Below are 26,088 nucleotides of genomic sequence, written 5' to 3' on the forward strand. Positions count from 1 at the left end.
CAATTCCTTTCTTAGTTTTCCATTCTTTAGCCTAAATACTTCCCTACTTTCCAGGCCCCTCTCATTGTTAGGTAGGTGAATATTGCTTTGGCCTCGTACATCCTTCTTAGGATCTGGCTTCCTTGCCTGAACAAATTCCAGATCAGATAAAAGATAATCACTTCTCTCATCAGTGAAACTCTCCCTCTACACACTTACTGTATATGTGTGGGCACGCAACACAAGTACATGTCCCACCATGCCTTGTAAACAGTAGACATCCCATGTGAATAGAAGCAATTAGCAGGGCAAAGAGCATGCCTGACATTTTGAGGCAGCTACATTCTTCGTCTGCAATGTGACCTTTGCAAACATGCTCTCTCTAAACGTTGTTCCTCACTCTATTGCACATAATTGCTTGGATTAAAAATAAGCTGTTAAGTATGAGTTGTTTTTAGGCTACATGGAGAAGACACTTTTTTTAAATTTTTCACATCTACATGATAAAGCATATGAATTCAAGTGTGTGTGTGTGTGTGTGTGTGTGTGTGTGTGTGTGCATGCATGCACGAAATTCTGACAGACGTGACATTAGCGGCCACATTTATAAACCTATCAGGGGGCTGGAGAGATGGCTTAGCAGATGCTGACAAAGCCAAAGGACCCAGGTTCGATTCCCCAGGACCCATGTAATGCCGGATGCACAGATGTTTGCAGTGGCTAGAGGTGCTGGTGTGCCCATTCTCTCCCTCCCCCACCATCTCTCTCTCAAATAAATAAATAAAAAGGTAGGAGGATCGCTGTGAGTTTGAGGCCAGCCGAGGAGTACAAAGTCAGTTATGGGTCAGCCTGGGCTGCGGTGAGACCCTTATCTTGAAAAAAACAAACGAACAAAAATCCACAAGCCACATCACTTTCCTAGTTACAGTAGTCACAGACTCACAGGAGTTAAGGTGGCAGGAATGTGCATCCTGCCACATCTTCTCGATAAGTAACCATACATCACCACAGTGCTTGCATTCCAAAATTTGGGTACTATCTGCTTGAATATAAAACATGGCTACAGGGCTGGAGAGATGGCTTAGCGGTTAAGCGCTTGCCTGTGAAGCCTAAGGACCCGGGTTCGAGGCTCCATTCCCCAGGTCCCATGTTAGCCAGATGCACAAGGGGGCGCACGTGTCTGGAGTTCGTTTGCAGAGGCTGGAAGCCCTGGCGCGCCCATTCTCTCTCTCTCCCTCTCTCCCTCTATCTGTCTTTCTCCCTGTGTCTGTCGCTCTCAAATAAATAAATTAATTAATTAATTTAAAACATGGCTACAAAGATATCTCCTCTCCAGGGTTTGGAATATCTGGAAGGATCCTCTCCAGTTACTCAAGTTCTGTGTTCAGAGATGTGTTCAATTAAAACAGGTCTCGCCCCATTTCATTGCATGCCCCGCCATAAAATCGTTACAAACGATAGTTGCCAAGGCTTTGACCAGGTGGAAAGCAGGAGCACCCAGCACCCGCCCGAGGGAAGGGGAGGAGGGGGCAGGGGCCCAAGGGGTGGGGAGAGGTATCTAGTCACCTGTGAGCGGCACCTCCTTCCTTCACTCGGGTGACAACGATAGCGTGAGGAGAGCGCTTTGATCCGCGCCCTCCACTAACCTGAATTCCCAGCCCATCTGATTCTTTAAGCAGCTCCATCTTCCATATTCGGCCAACTTCCTCCTTAGAAGAAAAAGTGAGCACGTGTGAAGGACGTTGACAGACACATGACATTGACGCAGGAGAGGGGCGCTGTCACACCGGGCCAGATAGCCATCATCTGTCACCAGATAGCACAGGCCAGCACAGAGGAAAGCCTCTGTCGATTCTGTAGAGCCTGGCTGGCGGTGGTGTCCCCAGGACCATCAGCACCGAGGGAGATGTGGAAATGTTCTGTCGGTACTAGCCAACAGGAGCCACAAGTCGCACGTGGCTGTGGAGAACTTGGAGGTGGCTAGCAGCGGCCAAGTGTTTTTAATTTCATGGACTTCTAATTACATGTAGAGAGCTACCTTGGCCGCTGACTATCACGTCAGACAGATCAGCAAGTGTCCTGTTAGCAAATGGTCAAACACTTGGGACCCGAGCTGGGGCTGAGATCCTTCTCACCTGTGCACAGCTAGCTACCAGTTAATACAGGAAGGTGAAAGGAAGAAAACTGAGGTTTTGGTGCCAGAAGACTTCAACTTTTTTGAGTGGAACTCTGCCATCTGTAACATATGAAATTCAGAAATAACTACTTCCTTGCCTCTTTACTCAAACTCTTAATATTTTGAAGCTTGCTGTATCTGTGGATACATGCGACAACATGACAAGTAACAGACAACATACTAAACACAAATGGGCTGTCATGGACTGCTGGCTGAATGACCCTCGTCAGAGACGCTTGGGACCAAGAGTGTTTTAGATTTTAGGTTTTTTTTTTGTTGTTGTTGTTAATGTTTACACACACATATAATGAAATATCTTGGGGATGGGGCCCAAAGTTGAACACAAAATTCACTTATGTTTCATATGCTATTATACAGACAGTAATTTTATTCAATATTTGTAGCGTCACTGACTCGGACCCATCACATGAGGTCAAGAGCAGAACTTCCCACTTGTGACGTCATGTTGGTGTTCGTTCGTTTTTGGATTCTGGAACATTCTGGGTTTCAGATTAGGATTACTAAACCTATATTTACACACACACACACACACACACACACCTGCAAAAACATTGAATTGCATCTCTAACTTCCTTTAAACACGCAAATGAGCTCACTGGCAGGAGAAGTGAAATAGAACATTATAGAACTGATGAATTTGAGAAATGCTGTTGGCCCATAGGGCAGGTGACATTTTGATTGGCATGCTCTTTTTATCATTCAAAAATACCTCAATGCCTATAAAAATCAATTCTTTGTTTAAAAAAATTTTTTTTTTTTTATTTGCAAGGAGAAAGGGAGAGAGAAAGAATGGGTATGTCAGGGCCTCTAGCCACTGTAAACGAACTCCAGACGTATGTACCACTTTGTACATTTAGCTTTATGTGAGTACTGGGGAACTGAACCCGGGATGTTAGGCTTTGCAGGCAAGTGCCCTAACAGCCCTAAAATAAAAAAAAAAAGAAAAAGAAAAAAGAATCTATTCTGTTTTTTTTTGTTTTTTTTTTTTTAATATTCTTTAAGAAAGGCTACTACTTGTCTTTAAGTCATGTGATGCTTGCTGCTGTCCAGGTTTGGCCCATCATCCACTCAAATCTCAATTTCACCCTCAGGACACAAACAAGCTCACTGCAAAATGACTGGATTCTTCCAGACAGTTGTTCACAGAAATGAAAATAAAATCTTCAAAAGTGATTTTTTCTTGGCACTTGCACTAGGTTCACTTCTGTATTTTGTCTTAAAGCAGAAGATATATGGACATGACTCACCACAGACTCCTCAACCCATAAAACAAACCTCGTCTGTTTCTTTCATCCATCACATAGGTCCAATGGCACTGCTACGGCCCCTGTACAAAGCCATCAGCCCTACAAACAGGCAACCTGCCCACTCAAGCTGTTTGCAGAGGAGAAAGAATGTGAAACATTTAAGAAATCTCAAATGCACTTTGCCAGAAACTGAAATGAAACTGTGTGCAGTAGTAAAAAAAAAAAAAAAAAAAAAAAAAAAAAAAACCAGCTGTGGCAAGAGTCACTGTTGCGCGGCAATGGGAATATCTGGGGAAATTATTAGCACCCAGAGAGACCCGTTGGACCCTGCTCGGAGCACAGGGACCCTTGGTGGCGCTCCTTCGTTCCAGCAGCGCGCAGTGGTGCCAATTGTCTCCTCCACCCGCTGACCACAGGCAAAGGCAGCCCGTCTGGCCAAACGTAACTTCAGAAGTCACTGGCTCACCGCAGCAGTTCATGAACTTGTCAACAGGCCCTAGTTCAGCCAATCGGCTCACTCAGGACTCCATGGGTTTTTGGTTTGCTGTCTCTGACCTTTGGAACACCTTCCCACTCCCCATTCAGAAATACCCTCCCGGGCCTTCACGGCCCTCCGAGGGCCACCGCTTCCAGAAAACCAACACGTGGCTGCCAAGATGACAGCTTGCATCAGCTCCAGCACAGGAGACTTGGTGGCCTAGAGCGTACCAAATGGAACCAATCTGCAGGCTGTAGAGATGGTCCCGTGGTGGAAGAAAACTTGCTGCTCAAGTATGAAGGCCTGAGTTTGATTCCCACCTCCCATGTAAAAAAAAAAAAAAAAAAAAAAAAAAAAGCCAGGGTATGGGCTGGAGAGATGGCTTAGTGATTAAGGCACTTGCCTGCAAAGCCAAAGCCAAAGGACCCAGGTTTGATTCCTCAGGACCTGTGTAAACCAGATGCACAGAGCAGCGCATGCGTCTGGGGTTTGTTTGCAGATGCTGCAGCCCCTGGGGCACCTTTTCTCTCTTACACACACATAACAAAAGAAACCTAAAAAAAGGGTGAGCTTGCCGGGCATGGTGGCGCACGCCTCTAATCCCAGCGCTCGGGAGGCAGAGGTAGGAGGATCGCTGTGAGTTTGAAGCCGCCCTGAGACTACATAGCAGATTCTAGGTCAGCCTGGGCCCAAGTGAGACTACCTCTAAAAATCAGACAGATGAAAGGGTGAGCTCCAGAATCAGCGAGAGAGTCTGTGTCGAGGAAAGAAGATGGGCGGTGATACAGGACACCCCATGTCCTTCTCTGGCCCTGCGTGCATGCAGAGGTGGTATAACTCTGCCCATATGTGCGCATACATTGCACCAACGCACCCCCAGGGAGGGAGGGACGGATCAATTCAAGATGTGCTGCTCCTCCGGCTCTCATGTGCCAGCATCCCAGACAGCCCTGCGGCTGCTTCCTTGGGCCTCTTGAGAGTGGCTTGCTTCATTTTTGTCTACTGAGGTGATGGCATGTTTGTTTCCCGGGTGCTAACAGACCAGACCAGACAGTATTCCTCAGCTCAGAAAAGCTGCAGACTTCCTTTCTAAGAGCCACAGGGTGTATCACTAAAGTCCAGAAATAAGGAAACTTACTTGGTTTTAGCTTAAATTTAGCGATCTATTGACTCTCTTGCAAGTTTGTGTCATCATTTCCCTTTTCTTGAGGCAGGGTCTCACTCTAGCCCAGGCCGACCTGGAATCCACTATGTGGTCTCAGGGTGGCTTCAAACTCATGATGATTCTCCTACCTCTGCCTCCCTAGTGCTGGGATTAAAGCTATGCACCATCGCACTTGGCTTTTTCATTCTTTTGTGTGTCTTAAAATTTTATTTATTTGAGAGACAGAGAGCAAATGGGTACACCAGGGGCTCTAGCCACAGCAAATGAACCCCAGATATGTGTGGCACCTTGTGCATCTGGTTTATGTGGTTGCTGGGGAATCAAACCCGGGTCCTTAGGCTTTGTAGGCAAGCACCTTAACTGCTAAGTCATCTCTCCGGTGCACAAATGACAACTATTCTGTGTGTGTGTGTGTGGGGGGGTGTGTGAATGCACGTGCGTGCCAGGGTCTTTTGCCACTGCAAATGGAGTGCCAGATGCTTGCACCACTTTTTCTGTCAAGAAGGGAATTGCTGGCTGGTCAATTTTGCAAACAAGTGTCTCTATTGAGCCATTTCCCCAACCCCTCCTTTTCTTGAGGCAGACTCTCAATACATTGCTCAATATGGTCTGAAATTCCTGGGCTCCACTGACCCTCCCTCCTCAGCCTCCCAAGTTCTGGGAGTATAGACCCATGCCACCACACCCAGAAAACCCCATCCTTAACGATTCCAGTAAGAAACCAGACTTCCTCCTTCACTTTTTAAAAAAAAAATTTTTTTTGTTTATTTTTATTTATTTGAAAGTGACAGACAGAGAGAAAGAGGCAGATATATAGAGAGAGACAGAATGGGCACGCCAGGGCCCCCTTGTGCATCTGGCTAACGTGGGACCTGGGGAACCGAGCCTTGAACCGGGGTCCTTAGGCTTCACAGGCAAGCGCTTAACCGCTAAGCCATCTCTCCAGCCCCTTCTTCACTTTTTATCTAATAACATCATTTTTCTCTATAATCGAGAGTGAGAATTATAAGGGACTATCCAAAGAAATCAATGCAAATTAACTTGATTGGGATTTCTGAATTATCTGATGGAGTTCAGAGGAATACAGAGAAAGGTAGCAGTGATGGAAAATGCTATAAGCTTTAACTGTACAATTATCACTCTTAAATTTAATAGTCATTATGTGACATTTTGATTATTTGCTTATTTATTACTAACAGCTAAAGCAATGTCAAGTTAAAAATAAAACCAGTGGGGCAGGAGAGATGGCTTAGCCATTGAGGTATTTGCCTGCAAAGCCAAAGGATTTCAGTTTGTCTCTCCAGGACCCACGTAAGCCAGATGCACAAGGTGGCACATGCATCTGGAGTTAGTTTGCAGTGGCTGGAGGGCCTGGCGTGCCCATTCTCTCTCTCTCTCTCCCTTCCTCTTCCTCTCTCTCTCTCTCGAATAAATAAATATATATATATATATATATATATATATATATATATATATATATATATATATATATATATATATATATAAAACCAGTGTCTGGAATTTATAAAACTTAAGCTGGCGCTGACCACAAGCAAAAAGGCTAACCTAAACATAACCATATTTTTTTCCACTGCCACTTTACAATTCCACTTGGGGATCTAATTCACACCATCGTAAGGTCAAAACCAGCCCCTTCCCCTCCACTCCTGGATTTTCCATCTCAGTGGAAACACAGCTATCATCTCAAGCTTTAGAGAGTGTGCAAGCCCAAAGCCCACAGGCAGCTGGGTGTGCTGGTGCACACCGTTAGTTCCAGTATTCAGGAGGCGGAGGTAGAAGGACTGCTACAAGTTCAAAGCCAGCCTGGGCTACGGAACGAATCAGCAGGGGCAAGAGTGAAACCCTGCTTCAAAGAAAGAAAGAAAAAGAACCCAGGGTGATGTTTGATTGATTCTCCCTCCCATTTCATTTCCTACCCCTGAACCACATTAGAGACCTGCAGGGTCTATTTCCAAAACACATCTCACACCCCCCCGCCTCCGCTCACCTTCCCCAGTAGCACCCTTGTCAGAGCCAACAGCACCCTAACCCTGGGTGGCCACAATAGCCTGCAGTCCGGCCTCTCACTTACTGTCACCTCTGCAGTATTCTCTCCAGCGGACGGACGCTCAGGGTGAAGGTTGTCACTCCTGTGCACTGAGAATTAGGGCCAAACTGCACTGCTGGATGTGGACCTCGGTAGGCTAATTCTGTCAGCTCTCCCGATCCTTCCCTCATGCTGTTTGTTTGCTTCTGGAACACTCTGACCCTCCTGATTTTTGCTGGCTATTCCCAGGGATGTTGCTGGGCCACTCTCTCCCAATGACCAGGCTCTACTAGTACATCACCTCCAGCAAGAGAGCTCCTCTGGTTGACACTCGATACCAACCCGGCTGCTGTGAATAAACCTGTTCTGTCATCTTCCTCATCTCCCTGGGTTAGGTCACTGACTGCTCACCTAGCCGACGATCTGCTTCATTTGCTTATTTATTGCTAAAAGCCCTTTCTATACTGTAAACAGCATGGAGATGAACCTTGTCTAACTCTCTTACCAATGGATTCTCCAAGTAACTAGAACAGAGCTTACTGTCCCCATAAGTATCAAGGAATGAAGTACAGAATCTTTATACAGAGTCTTTTTTTTTTTTTTTTTTTTAAGCCTGGGGCTGCATTTGGTAACACAGGCTTTTTAATTAATTTATTTACTTTTTTTTTTTTTTTTGAGAGAGTGAGACAGAAAGAGGCAGAGAAGGAGAGAGACAGACACAGAGAATGGGTGCACCTCCAATCACTGCAAATGAACTCTACGTGCATGTGCCTTTTTAGGCATCTGGCTTACACGGGTCCTGGGGAATTGAACCAAGGTCCTTTGGCTTTGCAGGCAGACGCCTTAACCGCTAAGCCATCTCTCCAGCCCCAGAGCCTTTTTCTTCTTTATTTATTTGACAGAAATAGAGAGAGGGCATGCGCCTCCTTGTGCATCTGGTTTATGTGGGCCTGGGGGACTTGAACCTGTGTCCTTAGGTTTCACAGGCAAGCGCCTTAACCACTAAGCTATTTCTCCAGCCCTATCCAGAGTCTTGATCATCAGGGGGCTCTCCCAGAAGGGAGATCAATGTGTTTGTCAATGTCCAGCACGTGAACACAGGTCCAGCTCTGGAGACAACATAGTACTGATCCAGACCCTGGCTAGACAGCTGTCTCAGACATTAATTTCTTTGCACAGTGCTTAGAAGGCAATGAGGTTCCTTGAGCCTATGGAGAAAAAGTGAAACTGTGGGCTTTCGTGGTGACGCTGTCTGCGTGACACGTTCCTCAAAACCACCGGCTAACTGCCACGTGCGCGCACGGCCCGTGCAGGGCTTCTCTGAAGCTGGCATGGGGATTTATTTACTAGAGCCAGGCGGCACTGCCATGCAGAAATGAAATGACCTCACCGCTGCTGGAACCCCCAAGTACCATTTTACACCACCATCTTTACCCCAAATGTGAGAAGACACACATCATCCAAGTAGAATTTTCATTGCGGGGGTGGGGGGGGGGGAATGTCTTGGCTCTTGTTAGAAACACATTCTGATGGCATTTGCTTATTCCTCCTACTTAGAACCATCAGTAAGAAATGCGGAAAGAGGGCTGGAGAGATGGCTTAGCAGTTAAGCGCTTGCCTGTGAAGCCTAAGGACCCTGGTTTGAGGCTCGATTCCCCAGGACCCACATTGGACAGATGCACAAGGGGCGCACACATCTGGCGTTTGTCTGCAGTGGCTGGAGGCCCTGGTGTGCCCATCTCTCTCTCTCTCTCTCTCCCTCTCTCTCTCTCAAATAAATAAATGAAAATGAACAAAAAATTTAAAAAAAAACAACAAAAAGAAATGAGGAAAGAACGTGTTATCATAATGTCAGGGCTCAGGCTTCTAGGTGGGGAAACGGAAGGTCCGAGGAAACCCACGGTAGCCTGAAGGCCACAGAGCTGGGAGAAGAGCCAGGCTTGGAACGTTCACTTCTGCTTGCGGGGACGAAACAGTCAACCAGAAGCAGCTCACAGGAGGACTGGGTTTACCTCAGGCTGACAGTTTCTTTCTTTTTAAATTTCTTTGTATTTTTAGGTTTTTCGAGGTAGGGACTCACTCGAGGCCCAGGCTGACCTGGAATTCACTATGTAGTTTCAAGCTGGCCTTGAACTCACAGCCCACCTCAGCCTCTTGAGTCCTGGGATTAAAGCTGTGTACCACCACGCTCGGCTGGGGCTGACAGTTTTTTTTTTTTATTTAAAAAAATATTTATTTATTTATTTGAGGAAAAGAGGCAGAGAGAGAGAGAGAGAGAGGGAGGGAAGGAGGGAGGGAGGGAATGGGTGTGCTATGGCCTCCAGCCACTGCAAATGGACTTCAGACACATGTACCACCTTGTGCTTCTGGATTATATGGGTCTTGGGGAATTGAACCTGGGTCCTTAGGCTTCACAGGCAAGTGCCTTAACCACTAAGCCATCTCCCCAGCCCGGCTGAGGGTTCTGAGGGGGAGGTTTCATCATGGCAGGGAAAAGGCTGGCAGAGCCGAGGCTGGCTCACATCTAGTCACGTGTTTGGAGGGAGGTGATCTACACCCTGGATTTGGCGCTGGGCTAATAAATATCAAGGTCCCCTCCCCCACAGCCACATAGTTACACACATCCTCCACCTTCCAAACTGCCACCTACTGGGCACCAAGTATGCAAAGCACATAGGCGATGGGGGAAATCTCCTTTGAAGCACTACAGAATCCATGACCCCATCTCCCAGGCCTGTGGACCCTGGGCATTTTCATTACTATGAACATACAGAGTCCCTCAAAAGTGCATGACCTTGCACAAGGACCGGCGAAAGAAAGACGTACAGGATCCTAACCCGAGAGGAGCGCTCAGCTTCCAAACATCTCCATCACGTCTTCTGGTTCAGGTTCCGTCGTGGAAGAGGTGGTGGGAAGAGTGTAAGAAAGCCAGGCGTGGTGGCGCACGCCTTTAATCCCAGCACTCGGGAGGCAGAGGTAGGAGGATCGCCATGAGTTCGAGGCCACCCTGAGACTCCATAGAGCATTCCAGGTCAGCCTGGACTAGAGTGAGACCCTACCTCGAAAAACTAAAATAAGAAAAAGAAAAAGAAAGCAAAAGTGAGTGCTGCTTCCGCAAAACCCAGCAGGAAGTTGGGATCAAGCTTGGGGAGCAGGAGAGAGCTGAAGACACAGACGTGGACGGAGGAGATGGGATCACACAGGACAATGTGTTCATCCAATACAAAGGGATTTCTAGAAGAGAGGCCTCACGTGCTGCCCATCCTTTCCTGAAGACGTCGGCCCGAGGCATGTCCCTGTGTGAGGATCCGCCGGATCACTTCCAGAGGAGTCTGGGGGGAAAGCCCAGTGTTGTACAAAGTAGATATTTTTTGGTTTGGTTTTTTGAGGTAGGGTCTCACTCTAGCTCAAGCTGACCTGGAATTCACTATGTAGTCTTAGGGTGGCCTTGAACTCATGGCAATCCTCCTACCTCTGCCTCCCGAGTGCTGGGATTAAAGGCGTGTGCCACCACACCCGGCTTCAGAGTAGATTTGGAGTACTGGGGTCAGGCCTCAGATGCACCCACAGACATACACACATTAGTATCAATAAAATGGCCAGCTTGGCAAATGGTAGGCTTGCTCATGTATTATGTGACTACATTTCATTTTAATACAGTTATAAACATACATTCTGAGTAAATAGACATACAAAACTTTTTGAATTATATGTATATATTTTAAATTTATTTACGAGAGAGAGAGAGAGAGAGAGAGAGAGAGAGATGGAGATGGAGAGAGGGAGAGAGAGAGAGAGAGAATGGGCATGTCAGGGCCTCCAGCCCCTGCAAACAAACTCCAGATGCATGTGCTACCTTGTGCATCTGACTTATGTGGGTCCTGGGAAACTGAACTTGGGTCCTTAGGCTTCTTAGACAAATGTCTTAACTGCTAAGCCATCTCTCTAGCTCCCAAACTGTTTTATTTTCATTTTTATTTTTTGGTTTTCGAGGTAGCGTATCACTCCAGCTCAGGCTGACCTGGAATTCACTCTGGAGTCTCACAGTGGCCTTGAACTCTCGGCGATCTTCCTACCTCTACCTCCCGAGTGCTGGGCTTAAAAGTGTGCATCGCCACACCTGCCTCATGCCACAGTGTGCATGTGGAGGTCAGAGGACACCTTAAGGTGTCTGTTCTTGCCTTCTACTTTGTTTGAGGCAGGGTCTCTCACTGCTGTTTGCTCCATTCACTAGGCTAGTTGCCCGTCTGGAAGGTTCTCCTGTGTCTTCTTCCTTTTTCTCACCGTAGGCATGCTAATGTCACCGACGCTCAAACTCCAACATCTAGCTTGTGTGTGAGCTCGGGGTATCTGAGTTTTCTTCATGGAGCTATCGTCCTAGCTCCCAGACCATCTTCTTGAATGAACAGCTTTACTAGAAAGGTCGACAGGAGCTCTGAGATTATCTCTAAAAGTACTTGTCTGCAAAAGCCAAGTGTGGAGGTGCACACCTTTAATCCCAGCACTGGACAGGCAGAGGTAGAAGGATCGCTGTAAATTTGACGCCACCCTGAGACTACATAGTGAATTCTAGGTCAGCCTGAGCTAGAGTGAGACCCTACCTTGAAAACCCCCCAAAAAAAAAGTATTTGTCTGTGTCCTAAGAGATTCTTACATCTTAGAGGGTGGGCCCAATAGGTGTCATTATGAGTTACTATTTTAATAATTTATTTGATAGAGAAAGAAAAAGGCAGATAGATAGGGGGTGGGGAGAATGGGCACGCCAGGGCCTCCAGTCATTGCAAATGAACTCTAGACATATGAGCCACTTTGTGCATCTGGCTTACATAGGTCCTGGGGAGTTGAACCTGGGTCCTTTGGTTTTGCAGGCAAACGCCTCAACTGTTAAACCATCTCTCCAGCCTCAGACATGCCATTGTTTTTTGTTTTTGTTTTTGTTTTTGTTTTGTTGAGGTAGGGTCTCACTCTAGCCCAGTCTGACTTGGAATTCACTATGGAGTCAGAGGGTGGCCTCGAACTCACGGCGATCCTCCTCCCTCTGCTTCCTGAGCGCTGGGATTAAAGGTGTGTGCCACCACGCCCAGCATGCCATTTTTAAAAAAGACATTATTTGAAGCTAGGTGTTGGGGTTCATGACTGAAATCCCATTACGGGGAAGGCTGAGGCAGCAGGATTGTCATGAGCTTGAGGCCAGCCTGAGCTACATAGCAATACCTGTCTCAGAAAAACAAAACCAAATATACATATTTATTTGAAAGGAAATATATTTCCTATAACTTAAGGAAGAACAGAACTGGAAAACAAGACTGAAGATTTATTTTCATAGAGTTTTTTTTTTTTTTTTTTTTAAGAACAAACACGTCCATGAAAAAGACATACCTGCCAAAGAAAAATGGTCTGAATGAGCATGATAGGCCTTTCCTGTAATTTATTAAGTCTTTTCAGATGCACTAAATCACTAATAAGGCAGAAACAGAACAACCCTGGCAGGTTTAATCTTCCATTATTCAAGTGGAATGGAATCCCCCCCCCCAAGACTTAAGAGGTAAATAGCTACTTTCTATTTTTCTGGAAATTCCATTTCAGCATGACCTTGGTCTCAACTACGCTGAAGGAATAAAACGCTCTGTAGCCCATGAACCTTGGAACTTTTCATGGAGTCCACTGGCTCCAATGTGGAACCCCTGTGTGGAAGAAGCTGCAACAAGGTCCTTGTCACTTCTACCTGAAGCAAATGCATCTTGGGGTTGAGTGGGTGATAACATACAAGGAGTGCCATGGTAGTGTGCGTCCACTCCTGCTCACCAATACCAACAGCACACTCAAGGCCGGGAATCAGTCTATGCGCTGTGGACCCTTAACAGCAGTGACAATTCCTGGTGGCCAGTCCCTCCTCTAGGGGAATGCAGCTCTGAAAAGTTGCTCAAAAGCAACAGATTAGGGTTTGTAGTTTTCTTTTTAGATTTTTTTTGTTTATTTTTATTTTTTTATTTGAGAGTGACAGACAGAGAGAGAAAGAGGCAGTTAGAGAGATAGAGAGAATGGGCGCACCAGGGCTTCCAGCCACTGCAAACGAACTGCAGACGCGTGCGCCACCTTGTGCAACTGGCTAACGTGGGTCCTGGGGAATCGAGCCTCGAACTGGGGTCCTTAGGCTTCACAGGCAAGCACTTAACCACTAAGCCATCTCTCCAGCCCAGGTTTGTAGTTTTTCCCCCTTTCATTTGATCCTGAGCACAAAAAGTCATCAATTCCCCTCTCCTCCTTGTCTTACTTGCTCAGATGGCATAGCCTCAGCCTCCTGAGTGCTGAATCACTACACCCCGCTTTATTATTATTATGTCTATGTATGTGTGGGATACACTCAAGTGTTTCTTGCTGATGCAAATACATGCCTGTCTGGGTGACTGGGGGACTGAACCCAGGCTGGCAGTCTTCATAAGCAAGTGCGTTTAACCACTAAGCCATTTATCCCCTCTTAGCCCCCCCTTTTTTTCCTCTATAAAAAATAAACTCAGGCTGGAGATGGCTTAGTGGTTAAGGCACTTGCCTGCAAAGCCAAATGAGCCAGGTTCAATTCCCCAGAACCCACATATAAGCCAGATGCGCTAGATGGTGTTTGCATCTGTTCGTCTGCAGTGGTGGGAGGCCCTGGAATGCTCATATTCCCTCACTCCCAAATAAATACATAAATAAAAATAACATGTTAAAAAAATTAAATTCCTTCCAAATTACTTCCACCATGTCCTAGGCAAAAGTCTCTGGATTGTATGTGAGATTCAGTCTCCTTTGATGCCCAGAACCTTCAAAATAATTCAGAAAGCCAAACATCCCCACCTAAGAGTTTTTACATTGAGTTTTCTGTGAATTTACTATGTAACCATTAGAGGAAAAATCTGCTGATAGATTCACCCACAAATCATGCCTCTGCGTAGGCATTTCCAGGATAACCCCCGCTCCTCACATGAAGGAATTGGATTGGTTGATTTTTTAAAAATATTTTGTTTTTATTTATGAGAGAGAGAGAAAAAAAAAAAACAAAAAACACCACAAGTACCAGAGCCTCTAGCCATTGCAAATGAACTCCAGCCACATGCCCCATCGTGTGCATCTGGCTTACGTAGGTTCTGGGGAATTGAACCTGGGTCCTCCGGCTTTATAGGCAAATGCCTTAACCGCTAAGTCATCTGTCCTGCCTTGGCTGATTCTTTTCAACCCATCATATGGATTGGCCGAAATTACTCAAATAACGACACCAAACAGCCCTTGGATACTTTCTGCTCATTCCGAGGGCGCCCTTTCTCAGCGGCCGCGCCCGAGCTTGGTAATCCAGGTCTATTTTCCACCTTCCCCACTTTCCCTTTCATCTCTAAAGTGCCACCCAAGACAGGGAAGCCAGTCAGCACCCATCTGGGAATCGGCTGTTCCATTAGAGCTGCATGGGACTATGTGCCGAGAGCACGCGGGGCACGAGCGCGTTCACCCTGCAGGGAGGTTCGGCTGTGACCGGAGAGAGCGAGATGCTGGAAGGTCACCCAGCACCAGGCAGAGTACGCGGGTCGGCTTCGCCCTTACCCGGGACCCACCCTGACTGCGGCAGGGAGGTAACGCACTGTCTGAAATTCTCTAAAAAGCTTCGGAGCCAATCACGATCCTGCAAAGACAGCACCGGGTTGAACTGTTCAAAATAAAAGCAGATGCCTGCCCGCGTGCTGGACGCCCTTCCTGTGTCACGCCGAGGCTGTCTGCACCGTCCCCGGCCACCAGGAATTTTTGGCCTTGAAGTAGCGATTTCACTGTGACAGCAGTGATGAACAATGTCTCAGCTTAACTGCTTTATCTGGGTCTCATAAGACTCAAATTTCACCACAGAAGGCTTCAATTTTCCACCCATCACTCCACTAGCTCTTTATGTAAGTAGGATAAAATGACCCAACGTTTTTGTTGTTGTTACAGACTCGGATCATTTATCTTGATGAGTTTCATTGGTTTCTAAGCACAAGGTCATCTTAAGTGTATCTTTAAAAAAAAAAACAACAAAACTTAAAAAAGCAACTTCACCAATATTCCCTTTTATTTTTATTTATTTATTTCTTTGAGTCAGACAGGGAGATAGAATGAGAATGGGTGCACCAGGGCCTCCAGCCACTGCAAACTAACTCCAGACACGTGCACCACCTTGTGCAGCTGGCTTACGTGGGACCAGGAGAACTGAACCTGGGTCCTTAGGCTTTGCAGGCAAGCGCCTTAACCGCTAAGCCATCTCTGCAGCCCACCAATATTCCTTTTAAAATTCAGATTCTAGCCGGGCGTGGTGGCGCACGCCTTTAATCCCAGCACTCAGGAGGCAGAGGTAGGAGGATCGCCATGAGTTCGAGGCCACCCTGAGACTACACAGTGAATTCCCGGTCAGCCTGAGCCAGAGTGAGACCCTACCTCGAAACCCCCCCACCCAAAAAAAAAAAAACAAATTCAGATTCTACAACCAAACAAAGCCTTACCCGTGCCAGGCAGTCACTCGATTGGAAGTCCGTCTTCCCAGGTTTGGAGAAACGGCGTTTGTCATTGCTAGTGGTCGGAGGAACATCTGTCTGCGGAGCTGCGTGCTCAGCCCCTGTGTCCACGTCCGACTTCTCCAGATGGGGTCCAGCCACCTCCTTGAGAGACTGCGGACCACCGTCTAGCTCGAAGGCATGCCCGTTTCCAAGTTCAGGCTCTGTGCCATTCTCCAGCTCAGAGCTGGCCTCATCTGCCAACTCGCAGCCAGCACTGCTCTTGGCTTCCTCGGGGGCCCTGGGGACAGGAGGTCTGGAAATGACACCAAACTTCCTTGCTCTTTTCCCCTTCTTGGAAGCTTGGTCACTGGGCTCCAAGGGAGGAACGTCTCCTGGTTCTGTGCTGTTACCGTTGCCATTGTAAGCGGGGCGGGCTTTGTGCTTGAAGCGCCGCAGCATGATCAGGTAGATGAAGCCGCCATTCCAGCACTGCTCAGCCAGGTAACTGCGACAGACAGACACAGACGTTAGGCGGCGACAGTCAACCCAGCCCTCCGCGCGTTCCATTAGTCTCTACAATTATCGATAGCAATATGATCCCCAGCTCTCTTTTGCACTTCAGGGCCTCCCTCCAGCCACTGCAAACAAACTCCAGACGCATGCGCCCCTTGTGCATCTGTCTTGCGTGGATCCTGGGGAATCGAGCCTTGAACCATGGGCCCTAGGCTTCACAGGCAAGCGCTGAACCACTAAGCCATCTCTCCAGCTCCGATCGCTAGGTCTTCCAAACATACAGAGGGCCCCATGAACAACCAATGTAAGTCCCCTAGGAACAGGAGTCAAAGAGTTTTTCTATGATGGAGCCAATCCCGACATATCTTCAAATAATAGCGTGCTGTCTCTGTTGTTTGTTTTGCAGTGCTGACAATAAAACCCAGGGCCTTATGTATGATGGACAAACACTCTACCACTGAGGTCCACTCCCAACCCCTCCCTGAGTTATTATTATTATTATTATTATTATTAATCTATTTTTTTTTTGAGACAGGGTCTCATGTCGATTAGGATGGCTTTGAGCTTGCTGTCTCTGAGGATGACTCTGAACTTCTGGTCTTCTTACCTAAGATTACAAGTATGTGCCACTGTACCTGGTTTATGCAGCTCTACGGATTGTATCCAGGGCTTTATGTATGCTAGGCAGGCACTTTACCAACTGATTGCGCTACCTTCTGAGCACTAAAAGCAATTTTTCTAATTAAAAAATTTATTTATTTATTTAAGAGAGTGAGAGAGAAAGAGGGAGAGACAGAGAAAGAGAGAGAAGGAAAGAATGGGTATGCCAGGACCTCTAGCCACTGCAAATGAACTCTAGACACATGCACCACCTTGTGCATCTGGCTGATGTGGGTCCTGGGGAATCAAACCTGGGACCTTTGGCTTTGCAGGCAAACGCCTTAACCACTAAACCATCTCTCCAGTCCTAAAAAGCAATTCTTAAAGGAAAACTAACATTTCCTGTTCTATGTCACAGTAGAGTAACTATGGTTGACAACATTTAAGTTGTAGTTTTCCAAAGTATAGAGGTTTTGAATGTGTCTAGCACAAAGCAATAATACATATGAGACATAAGAGATGTCAATTGCCCTGATCTGATCATTACACATCATACAGACATAATGAAATGTCACAAAGTATCCCGTAAGTATAATTATTATATGTCAATTAACAAAAATAGTTATTGTAAAAGCCAGGTGTGGTGGTGTACACCTTTAATCCCAGCACTTGGGAGGCAGAGGTAGGAGGATCACCATGAGTTCGAGACCACCCTGAGACTACATAGTGAATTCCAGGTCAGCCTGGGCTAGAATGAGACCCTACCTTGGAAAAAAAAAATTCCTGAATGATGAAGAGGTTGATCTAAAAAAAAAAAATCAAAAACATTCTCTATTCTCTTAAAAATTAGTGATGGAATTATGCTAGATTCATATTTCTATGTGGCTGATGGAATGATGGTTTCCAGAGCAAAAAAATATTAAAGCAGGCTGAGGGAAATATAAAGCTCTACTATTCAGAATTAACAACAAAAAACCCTGAACAACAGGAACTTCTGCCCCACAGCAGCTACGTGAAACAGAGCCAACACTGACCTCGGGGCAGGGTGCTAGCTGAGGATGCCGGCAGGGTCGTGAAGGGTTGTTTCTTGGTGACGGTCTTTGTTTGGGCTATTTGTAGCACATGTGAACTGCCATTTCCAGTCTGAGCATCACATTAAGAGAACAAATGACTGGATATGGTGGCGCACGCCTTTAATCCCAGCACTCGGGAGGCAGAGGTAGGAGGAGTGTTGTGAGTTTGAGGCCACCCTGAGACTACATAGTGAGTTCCAGGTCAGCCTGGGCTACAGCGAGACCCTACCTGGACAAAAAAAAAAAAAAAAAAGAAAAGAAAAGAAAAGAAAAAGAAAAAGAAAGAAAGAAAGAAAAGAAAAAGAAAAAACATTGACAGAGGGGACCAGGACAAAGAAGGCTGTTGCAAACTGTCAATCAGAATCAGTTGACGAAGTAAAGGACACTTGACATGGACAGGAAGGGATCAGAGCTGGTCACTTTTTATGTATTTGAAGGGCTCGCAACTACCGAGAGTCAAGAAACAATATAAATGATATGATGCATGTGAAATGGGACCCACGGTGACTGCTCCAGAGCTTAAAGAATACTGAGAGAATGTCAAATAAAGCAAGTAATGCCTAGAATGCAGGATTCCAGATTGTTAGGACTTCAGCAAAGAGAATACTTGCTCCGAGTCGGAAAACGAAGCTGAAATGGATCCTTCAGTAGCCATGAACGACATCACAGACATACAGACCCCAGAAAGAACCCAAGGAGCTTCTCTACTGACCTGCTTCTAGCCTTCCCACGCCTGCCAAGAAAGGGCTCTGGACTATGTTGCCTCCATTGTCAACAAGCGAGAAATAGGTTTCCCAAGTGTTCTAACCCAGCTGCTCTCCCTCTAGGCACAGTGGTGATCACCTCCAAAGAAATGAGGACACAGGGACTAGTGTAAGTAAGACGCCGGTCTGTCATCTTGTCACCCCCGACAATCAACTGGGGAGCTGGGGTGGCCGGTACGTGGGAAGGAGGACGGGTCACCAGGCGGCTTCTCTTCCCTCACCATAACCTTAGGCAGCATGCTGGCAATGGAAGGGAAAAAGAGGTGCCCAGCTGTGGTAGAAACACACTAGATCCTGGCCCAAAGGCATTCCCCATGGTCAGCCCACTGAGGGCTGGGAGTATAGTTCATGACATGCTCTCTCCCCTGCCAGAAAAGTATTCAAGCACAGTTCAATGGGAGAGCGCTTGCCTAGCACGTGCAAGGCCCTGGGTTCAATCCCTAGTACAACAAGATGGTTTCAGGGGAAGGAATGTGGTTCAGTCGGAAATAGCACTTGCCATAAGCATGAAGCCTGAGGGGACAGAGACTTTTTCTATTTTCGGTTTTTCTGAGGAAGGGTATTACTCTAGCTCAGGCTGACCTGAAATTCACTATGTAGTTTCAGGGTGGCCTCGAACTCACAGCAATCCTCCCTAGTGCTGGGATCAAAGGCATGTGCCACCACACCCAGCTAGAATTTCTAAGTTGGGTTTCCCAGGACTCACACAGACCAGAGACTCGTTGGGCATGTGGAAAACCACAGCTCTGTATTAAGAGAGACACTTCATCCCAAGGAAATAACCACTTGAACAATGAAGGAAGGACACCCGACATGCTCCCCTGGCCTGCGCATGCCTGGAGTACATCTGCACACATCTGTGCGTACACCACACACACCACACACATCACACACATGAAGAAGAAATAGGTTCAGATCAGTGCAGTGATGGAGACTGGGTAACTACATCAGAGAATAATTCTCCATTTTTTGCTGCGGAGTGAAAAACAAGAGAGGAGGATACTCAGGCATCAGCTAAATTTAATACAATCTTTTTTTTTTTTTATTCCAGGCTGAAAAACATGATAGGAAACTCACACACATAAAAATCAAGTAGATAAAAGATACTGTACACATCCCAGGCGAGTCTGTAAAACCGAGAAGGATAATGAATCATGGAGACCATCCACTGGAGTCTAGAAAATAAAAATCAAACCTGGCACAACTCTCCAAAAAGCTGTCCTAGAGGGCTTCGATTTCATTTCTTTGGAATGTTTCTCCCCCCCCCCCCGATGGGGAAAAACTTTTGTATAGGCATAAAATCCTCAAGTTAGGTAGCCAGGTTGTAAGGGTTTCTTTGAGAAAATTACTAGCATTTGAAGAAATAGGAATGCTCAGAGATTATGAAAACCAGGGTGGCACAGGATAACACGTAAAACAATGGTAATTACACAAAATTTCCATCAATTGATGACTGGAAAAATTATGTAGCACACCCATGTCATGAAATATAATCAGTAATAAAATAGAATTGATATGATATGAGTGAAGTTCAGGAACATGCTAAACAAAAGAAGCAAGACCACAAGAGATCATATATTACATTATTCCACTAATATACTATGTGCAGAGCAGATACATATGTAGAGATGGATTAGATTGGTGATCTCCACAGGGAGGGGAGAGGGGATTGGGACCAAGTGCTAGTAGAGTGACAGAAATGATCTTGAACTAGACAGTGACGGCTGCATGATATAATGCAGACAGCCACATTCACTGTGCTGCGCACCTCAAGGTGCGTAATATAATGCAGATATCAAACTCACAGCACAGTACATCTCAAAACATACAATCCCTCACAGAACATGACAAGAGATTTGTTTTTGTGGTGTTTCCAAATCTTGTCAAGTTGACAACCAGAAATTAATCATCACAATAAATTATGCCTCCATTTTTTAAAAAGGAATGTTTTATTTTGGGGCTGGAGAGATGGTTTAGTGGTTAAGCGCTTGCCTATGAAGCCTAAGGACCCTGGTTTGAGGCTCAATTCCCCAGGACCCACATAAGCCAGATGCATACAAGGTGGCACATGCATCTGGAGTTTGTATGCCGTGGTTGGAGGCCCTGGTGCGCCCATATTCTCTCTCTGTGTGCGTCTGCTTCTTTCTCTGTTGCTTTCAAATAAATAAATAAAAATAAACAAAATTTTTTTTAAAAAATATTTTATTTGTTTGAATGACAGAAAGAGGGAGGGGGAAAGAGAATGGGCACATCAGGGCCTCCAGTTGCTGCAAATGAACTCCAGACACGTGTGCCACCTGTGCATCTGGCTTACATGGATTCTGGGGAATTGAAGCTGGGGCCTTTGGCTTTGCAGGCAAACACCTTAACTGGTAAGCCATCTCTTAAGCCCATGCCTCAATTTTTTTTTTTTTTGAAAGTAGCAAATACCACAGAGGGCAAGTTTTGAGTTCATTGTTTAGGTAGGGACTTTATAGACAGCATTTTCCCAAGAATTTTCTTTATTGAAGTACAACCCAGAAAGATTAGCTTGCACAAGTTTATATAGACATAAAGTGGCAGATCTAATCCTGTCTGTTTCCAAACTCACTCTCAACCTTGCACTGATTCATAAGTGAGGGTCGTAAAATGGGCTGTGTGATGATTGATATTAATTTTCAATTTGTCTGGATTTAGAATCACCTAGAAGACACACCTCTGGGCCAGGAGAATGTTTTCAGAAAGGTTTAACTAAGGAAGGAAAACATACCCTGAACATTGGTCCTATACTGAATAAAAGAAAAAAAGAAAGCAAGCTGAACACCAGCATTCTCTCTCACCTTCCTGATCTCCCCAGACATGAGCAAAATTTTCCCTTCTTTTTTCAATACCTTATTTAAAAGAGAGGGAAGGAGGGAAAGAGGAAGACATATAGAGATAGAGACAGACAGACAGACAGACAGACAGACAGATAGAGAATATGGGTGTGCCAGGGCCTCCAATCACTGCAAATGAATTCTAGACACACGTGCCATCTTGTGCATCTGGCTTATGTTGGGTACCTGGTGACAGCGATGAGAAAAGTACTACAGATCCTCCATTAGTCATGCTGTGCCAACTATGAACACTAGTGTCCCAGGCAAAGTTCTGGGACAAGAGATACGGGCCATCCTAACAGGAATGACCCAGTGCCAGCAACAAGACATAAATGAAAAGCAGAAACGTTCACTGTCCATCAGAGTTGTCTTAGAACTTGCTATGGCTTGGGTGCGACCCCCAAAGGGCCCTGTGTTAATAAAGGCTTGGTCCCCTGTCTGGAGCACTGCTGGGAGATGATGGAACCTTTAGGAAGTAGGGTCTGGTGCTGGATAGTTGAACCATTTTGGGCACGCACTTGAAGTGGATACTGGAATCTCATCCGTTCCTCTCTGCTTTCCCACACCAAAGAACTTCCTCTATCAAAAACTCTGGTCATGCATGTGTGGTGGCGCATGCCTTTAATCCCAGCACTCGGGAGGCAGAGGTAGGAGGATTGCCATGAGTTCGAGGTCACCCTGAGACTCCATAGGTCAGCCTGGGCTAGTGTGAGACCCTACCTCGAAAAACAAACAAACAAAAAGCTCTGGTTATTAAGTTGCCAAGACCCAAAGGCAATGAGGCCAAGCAACCGTGGACTGAAATTTCCAAAAGCTGTAAGCGGAAAACAAACCTTTCCTTCTTTTAAGTTGACTCATGACAGTTATTTGTCATAGCAATGGAAAGCTGACTAACACAGGCCTCCTGGACACTTATCAACATATGGAAAAAGACGTAGCCTAGAGAGGTCACTCATTTAGAATGACTATTGGAAACCTATCTTTTATGTGAAAATGCTGAACAGTTCAATGCACGGACCTTTTCTTCAGGGTCAAAAAGGCTGGCTCATTGTCTAGGGGCCCAAGACCTTAAATAGGTTTCCCATATGTATTCTCATGGAAGCTTCAAGAACCTCGGAACGTACCTGGGATGGAGTCAGTACTTCACTTCTGTAGGGTCCACACTTGGGCAAAGCTATAAGGCCAAGAGGAGTTATCTTTAGTCCAGCACTATCCCCCTGTTGTCTCCTGGCTTCCTCATAATAAATAAGACCCTGACACCTTAAAGGAACTGTATGACAGGTTATTTTATTCCTTCCTGGACACTGGATTTTCTAAGGTCACCTCAAAGACAAAGGGACTTTTCACCGAAGCGGCCATTCCTACTTCATCTCAGTATGTCAGACTGCTGGTATAGATGACAACAATGAACAGTGACTGCAACAGGATGCTTACAGATGAATGACTGCGGCAGGACCCAAGGGGGTCAGTGTTATTGTTGGAGGGTGCTGGGGTGGAACCCAGAGCTTTAAACATGCTCGGCAAATGCTGTAACTACCAGTGAGCGACATCTGCAGTCCAGGACCTGAGCTCTATAGAACCGAATTAGTATTGGGTGTGGTGGCTCACGTGTGTACTTCTAGCACTTAGAACGCTGAGGCAGGGGGATTGCTGAAAGTCTGCAGCCAGCCTGGGCTATAGAGTGAGACCCTGGCTCACTCAACCAACCAACCAAACCAGGGTTAGCTGCTAACAGTTACTCTAACACATAGGACAGATGGAGGCCAGTTCTTGCCACAATTTTTCCACCTTTAAGAAGGAATGGAAGGCTTAAGAAAAACACCACCACCACCAAAACTATCTTTTTTTTTTTTTTTTTTTTTGGTTTTTCAAGGTAGGGTCTCACTCTAGCCCAGCCTGACCTGGATTTCACTATGGAGTCTCAGGGTGGCCTCGAACTCATGGCGATCCTCCTACCTGTGCCTCCTGAGTGCTGGGATTAAAGGTGTGCACCACCACGTCCAGCTAAAAGCATGGATTCTAGAGATAGGGTCTCACTCTAGCCCAGGCTGTCCTGGAACTCAATCTGTAGTCCCAGACTGGCCTCGAACTCATTGGCAATCCTACCTCTGCCTCTCAAGTGCTGGGATTGAAAGTGTGTGTCACCACGCCCAGTTTGTATATACATTTATTTATTTTGGTTGTTAGGGTCTTGCTCTAGCTCAGGCTGATCTGGAATTCAATATGCAGTCTCAGGGTGGCCTCGAACTTATAGAGATCCTCTTACCTCTGCCTCTCAAGTGCTGAGATTAAAGGCGTGCGCCATCCAGGGAACACAAGTTGACTGTGAAGAATCTAGGTATCCGGGAACTTTCGATTCTGATCTCTGAATCTTAAGTCATTCAAACCCAGTCCAAATGATCACCTACCAAAACTTGTTGTTGCCACACAGTTCAGCAGTGAAACTGAAGCCATGCCTGTGTATTCTCTCTCTCTCTCTCTCTCTCTCTCTTTCTCAGGTAGGGTCTGCTCTATCCCAGGCTGACCTAGAACTCACTATGTAGTCTCAGGGTGGCCTCGAACTCACAGCGATCCTCCTACCTCTGCCTCCTGTGTGCCACCATGCCTAGCTTTTTTCTTTTTAAAATACTATTTATTTATTTATTTGAGAGACAGAGACTGAGAAAGAAGCAGAGAGAGAGAGAGAGAGGGAGGGAGGGGGGGGGAGGGAGGGAGAGGGAGGAAGGGAGAGAACAGGTGCACTAGGGCCTCCAGCCATTGCAAACAAACGCCAGACACATGTGCCACCTTGTGTATCTGGCTCTCGTGGGTCCTGGAGAATCAAACCTGGGTTCTCTGGCTTCATAGGCAAATGCTCTTAACTGCTAAGTCATCTCTCCAGCCCATGCTTTCTCTTTCCTTCCAGGACCCCGTACAATGGTGCCGCCCACTATTAGTGTAGATCTGTCCCTAGAAAGTCTCTCAGACATTTCCAGAAATTTCTTCCCATAGTGATGCTAAATCCAGACAAGTTGACAACCAGAGATTAACCATCACACCTCTGTTATCTGTTCACAGACATATGTTCCTTGCTTTGCAAGAGGCTCCAACAAGATGCTCCAGGCTAACTCAAAGTAGATATTATGTTCACTATACCTTCTAGATTAGAGCCACCATACTCTAAAGTGTGTAAGCTAACAAGATCACAGGTTCTCCCTTTCTGCCCTCCTTCCCCCAAACCAGCCACAGCTGTAGGCTTGCAAGCAACAGGCAATCCCCAAGCCCTCTCTCCCTCTTCACAGGTGACTGTGAAAGGAGATCCCTGGGGGTGCGTGGCTCTCAGAGGGCCACATGACTTCTTACACACGGATTCAGACATCGATGAAACGTCTGCGCTCTCCAGGCCCACGACTTTCAAGTGGATCCAATTTCATCTTGAAACAATTTGCCCGGCTCGCTCACTCCTTCCAGGGTCTGTCTGGTCGGTTTGGCCCGAACCTACCTCTCTGCCTCATGCCAAGCCTGGGTTTTCTACAACTTTCATCAAAACAGTGGGCTTCTCTGCTGAACTGCTGTGTTTGAAGTCAGCAGAGGAGATGCTACAGCGATGGAGAGAGGACACATGCTCGGTTGATGTCACGTACTGCTCAGAATCACTTCTATACACATCTGACTTCCCTATTTCTGTTTATTTCTTCCCTTGGCAGGCAAGGCTGGGCTGGACAGGTCCCATGCTCCATGCAAGTTCACAGAGACCGACTGCTAGCTTCTGTGCCACTGGAGGAAATGCTGCATCTTTTTCCTGTCGTTCATTCATCTTCATGATTCTCTAGGACTCCTCTTGGCTTAGAGGATGTCGATTGCAAGAGAGCCAAATCAACGGAAGCCTGGCCTAGGAAAAGACAAAGCACGCCCTTGCAGATGTGGACGGAACAATGGTAAATGCTGGGCTCCCAACCAAAGCATTCTCCGCGTGTTTGTTGGCCGATTTGAACTGTGCTGTGTTTGACGATCTTTGTGCTCTTAGGGGCCCTGGGGTCTTAATTTTTTCTGCTAGAGGTTTTTATTTTTATTTAAAAAATTTTATAGCACTTTGTTTTTCTTTCTTAATACATATTAAAGAGTTTGGGGGCTGAAAGATGGCTTAGAGGTTAAGTGCTTGCCTGTGAAGCCTAAGGACCCCAGTTCGAGGCTCGGTTCCCCAGGACCCACGTTAGGCAGATGCACAAGGGGGCGCACGCGTCTGGAGTTCGTTTGCAGAGGCTGGAGGCCCTGGCGCACCCATTCTCTCTCTCTATCTCCCTCTTTCTCTCTCTGCCTGTTACTCTCAAATAAATAAAAATTAATTAATTAATTAATTAAAAAAATTTTTTTAAAGACTTATTTCTATTTAGTTATTAGAGATAGGGGAGAGAAGAGAGAATGGGTGCGGCACCAAGGCTTCCAGCCACTGCAATCAAACTCCAGACGCATGCACCACCATGTGCATCTGGCTTACGTGGGTCCTGGAGAATCGAACCTGGGTCCTTTGGCTTCATAGGCATGAGCTTTAATTGCTAAGCCATCTCTCCAGCACTAATTTTTTTTTTTTTTAATTAGAGAGAGAGAGAGACAGGGAGAGAATTGGCATGACAGGGCCTTCAGTCACTGTAATAGAACTCCAGACATGTGAACCATCTTGTGTGTGTGCATGACC

The 26,088-nt window shown here is 46.3% G+C and overlaps 1 protein-coding gene across 7 annotated transcripts in view; it reads right to left on the minus strand.

Annotated features, from left to right (window-relative positions):
- The window catches only part of Pdzd2 (PDZ domain containing 2), a 459,739-nt gene that overhangs the window by 98,587 nt on the left and 335,064 nt on the right, over positions 1–26,088 (minus strand). For 6 of the 7 annotated variants that reach the window (XM_045132784.1, XM_045132782.1, XM_045132783.1 and 3 more), the window contains 2 exons: positions 15,615–16,113; positions 1,546–1,688 (listed from right to left, as the gene is read on the minus strand). In XM_045132784.1, the coding sequence (XP_044988719.1) occupies positions 1,546–1,688; positions 15,615–16,113 (642 nt within the window). The remainder of the gene's footprint in view (positions 1–1,545; positions 1,689–15,614; positions 16,114–26,088) is intronic. The other variant, XM_045132785.1, reaches the window with a different exon arrangement.

Source organism: Jaculus jaculus, chromosome 13 (assembly GCF_020740685.1).
Source record: "Jaculus jaculus isolate mJacJac1 chromosome 13, mJacJac1.mat.Y.cur, whole genome shotgun sequence".
In the NCBI taxonomy this organism is placed as follows: Eukaryota; Metazoa; Chordata; class Mammalia; order Rodentia; family Dipodidae; genus Jaculus; species Jaculus jaculus.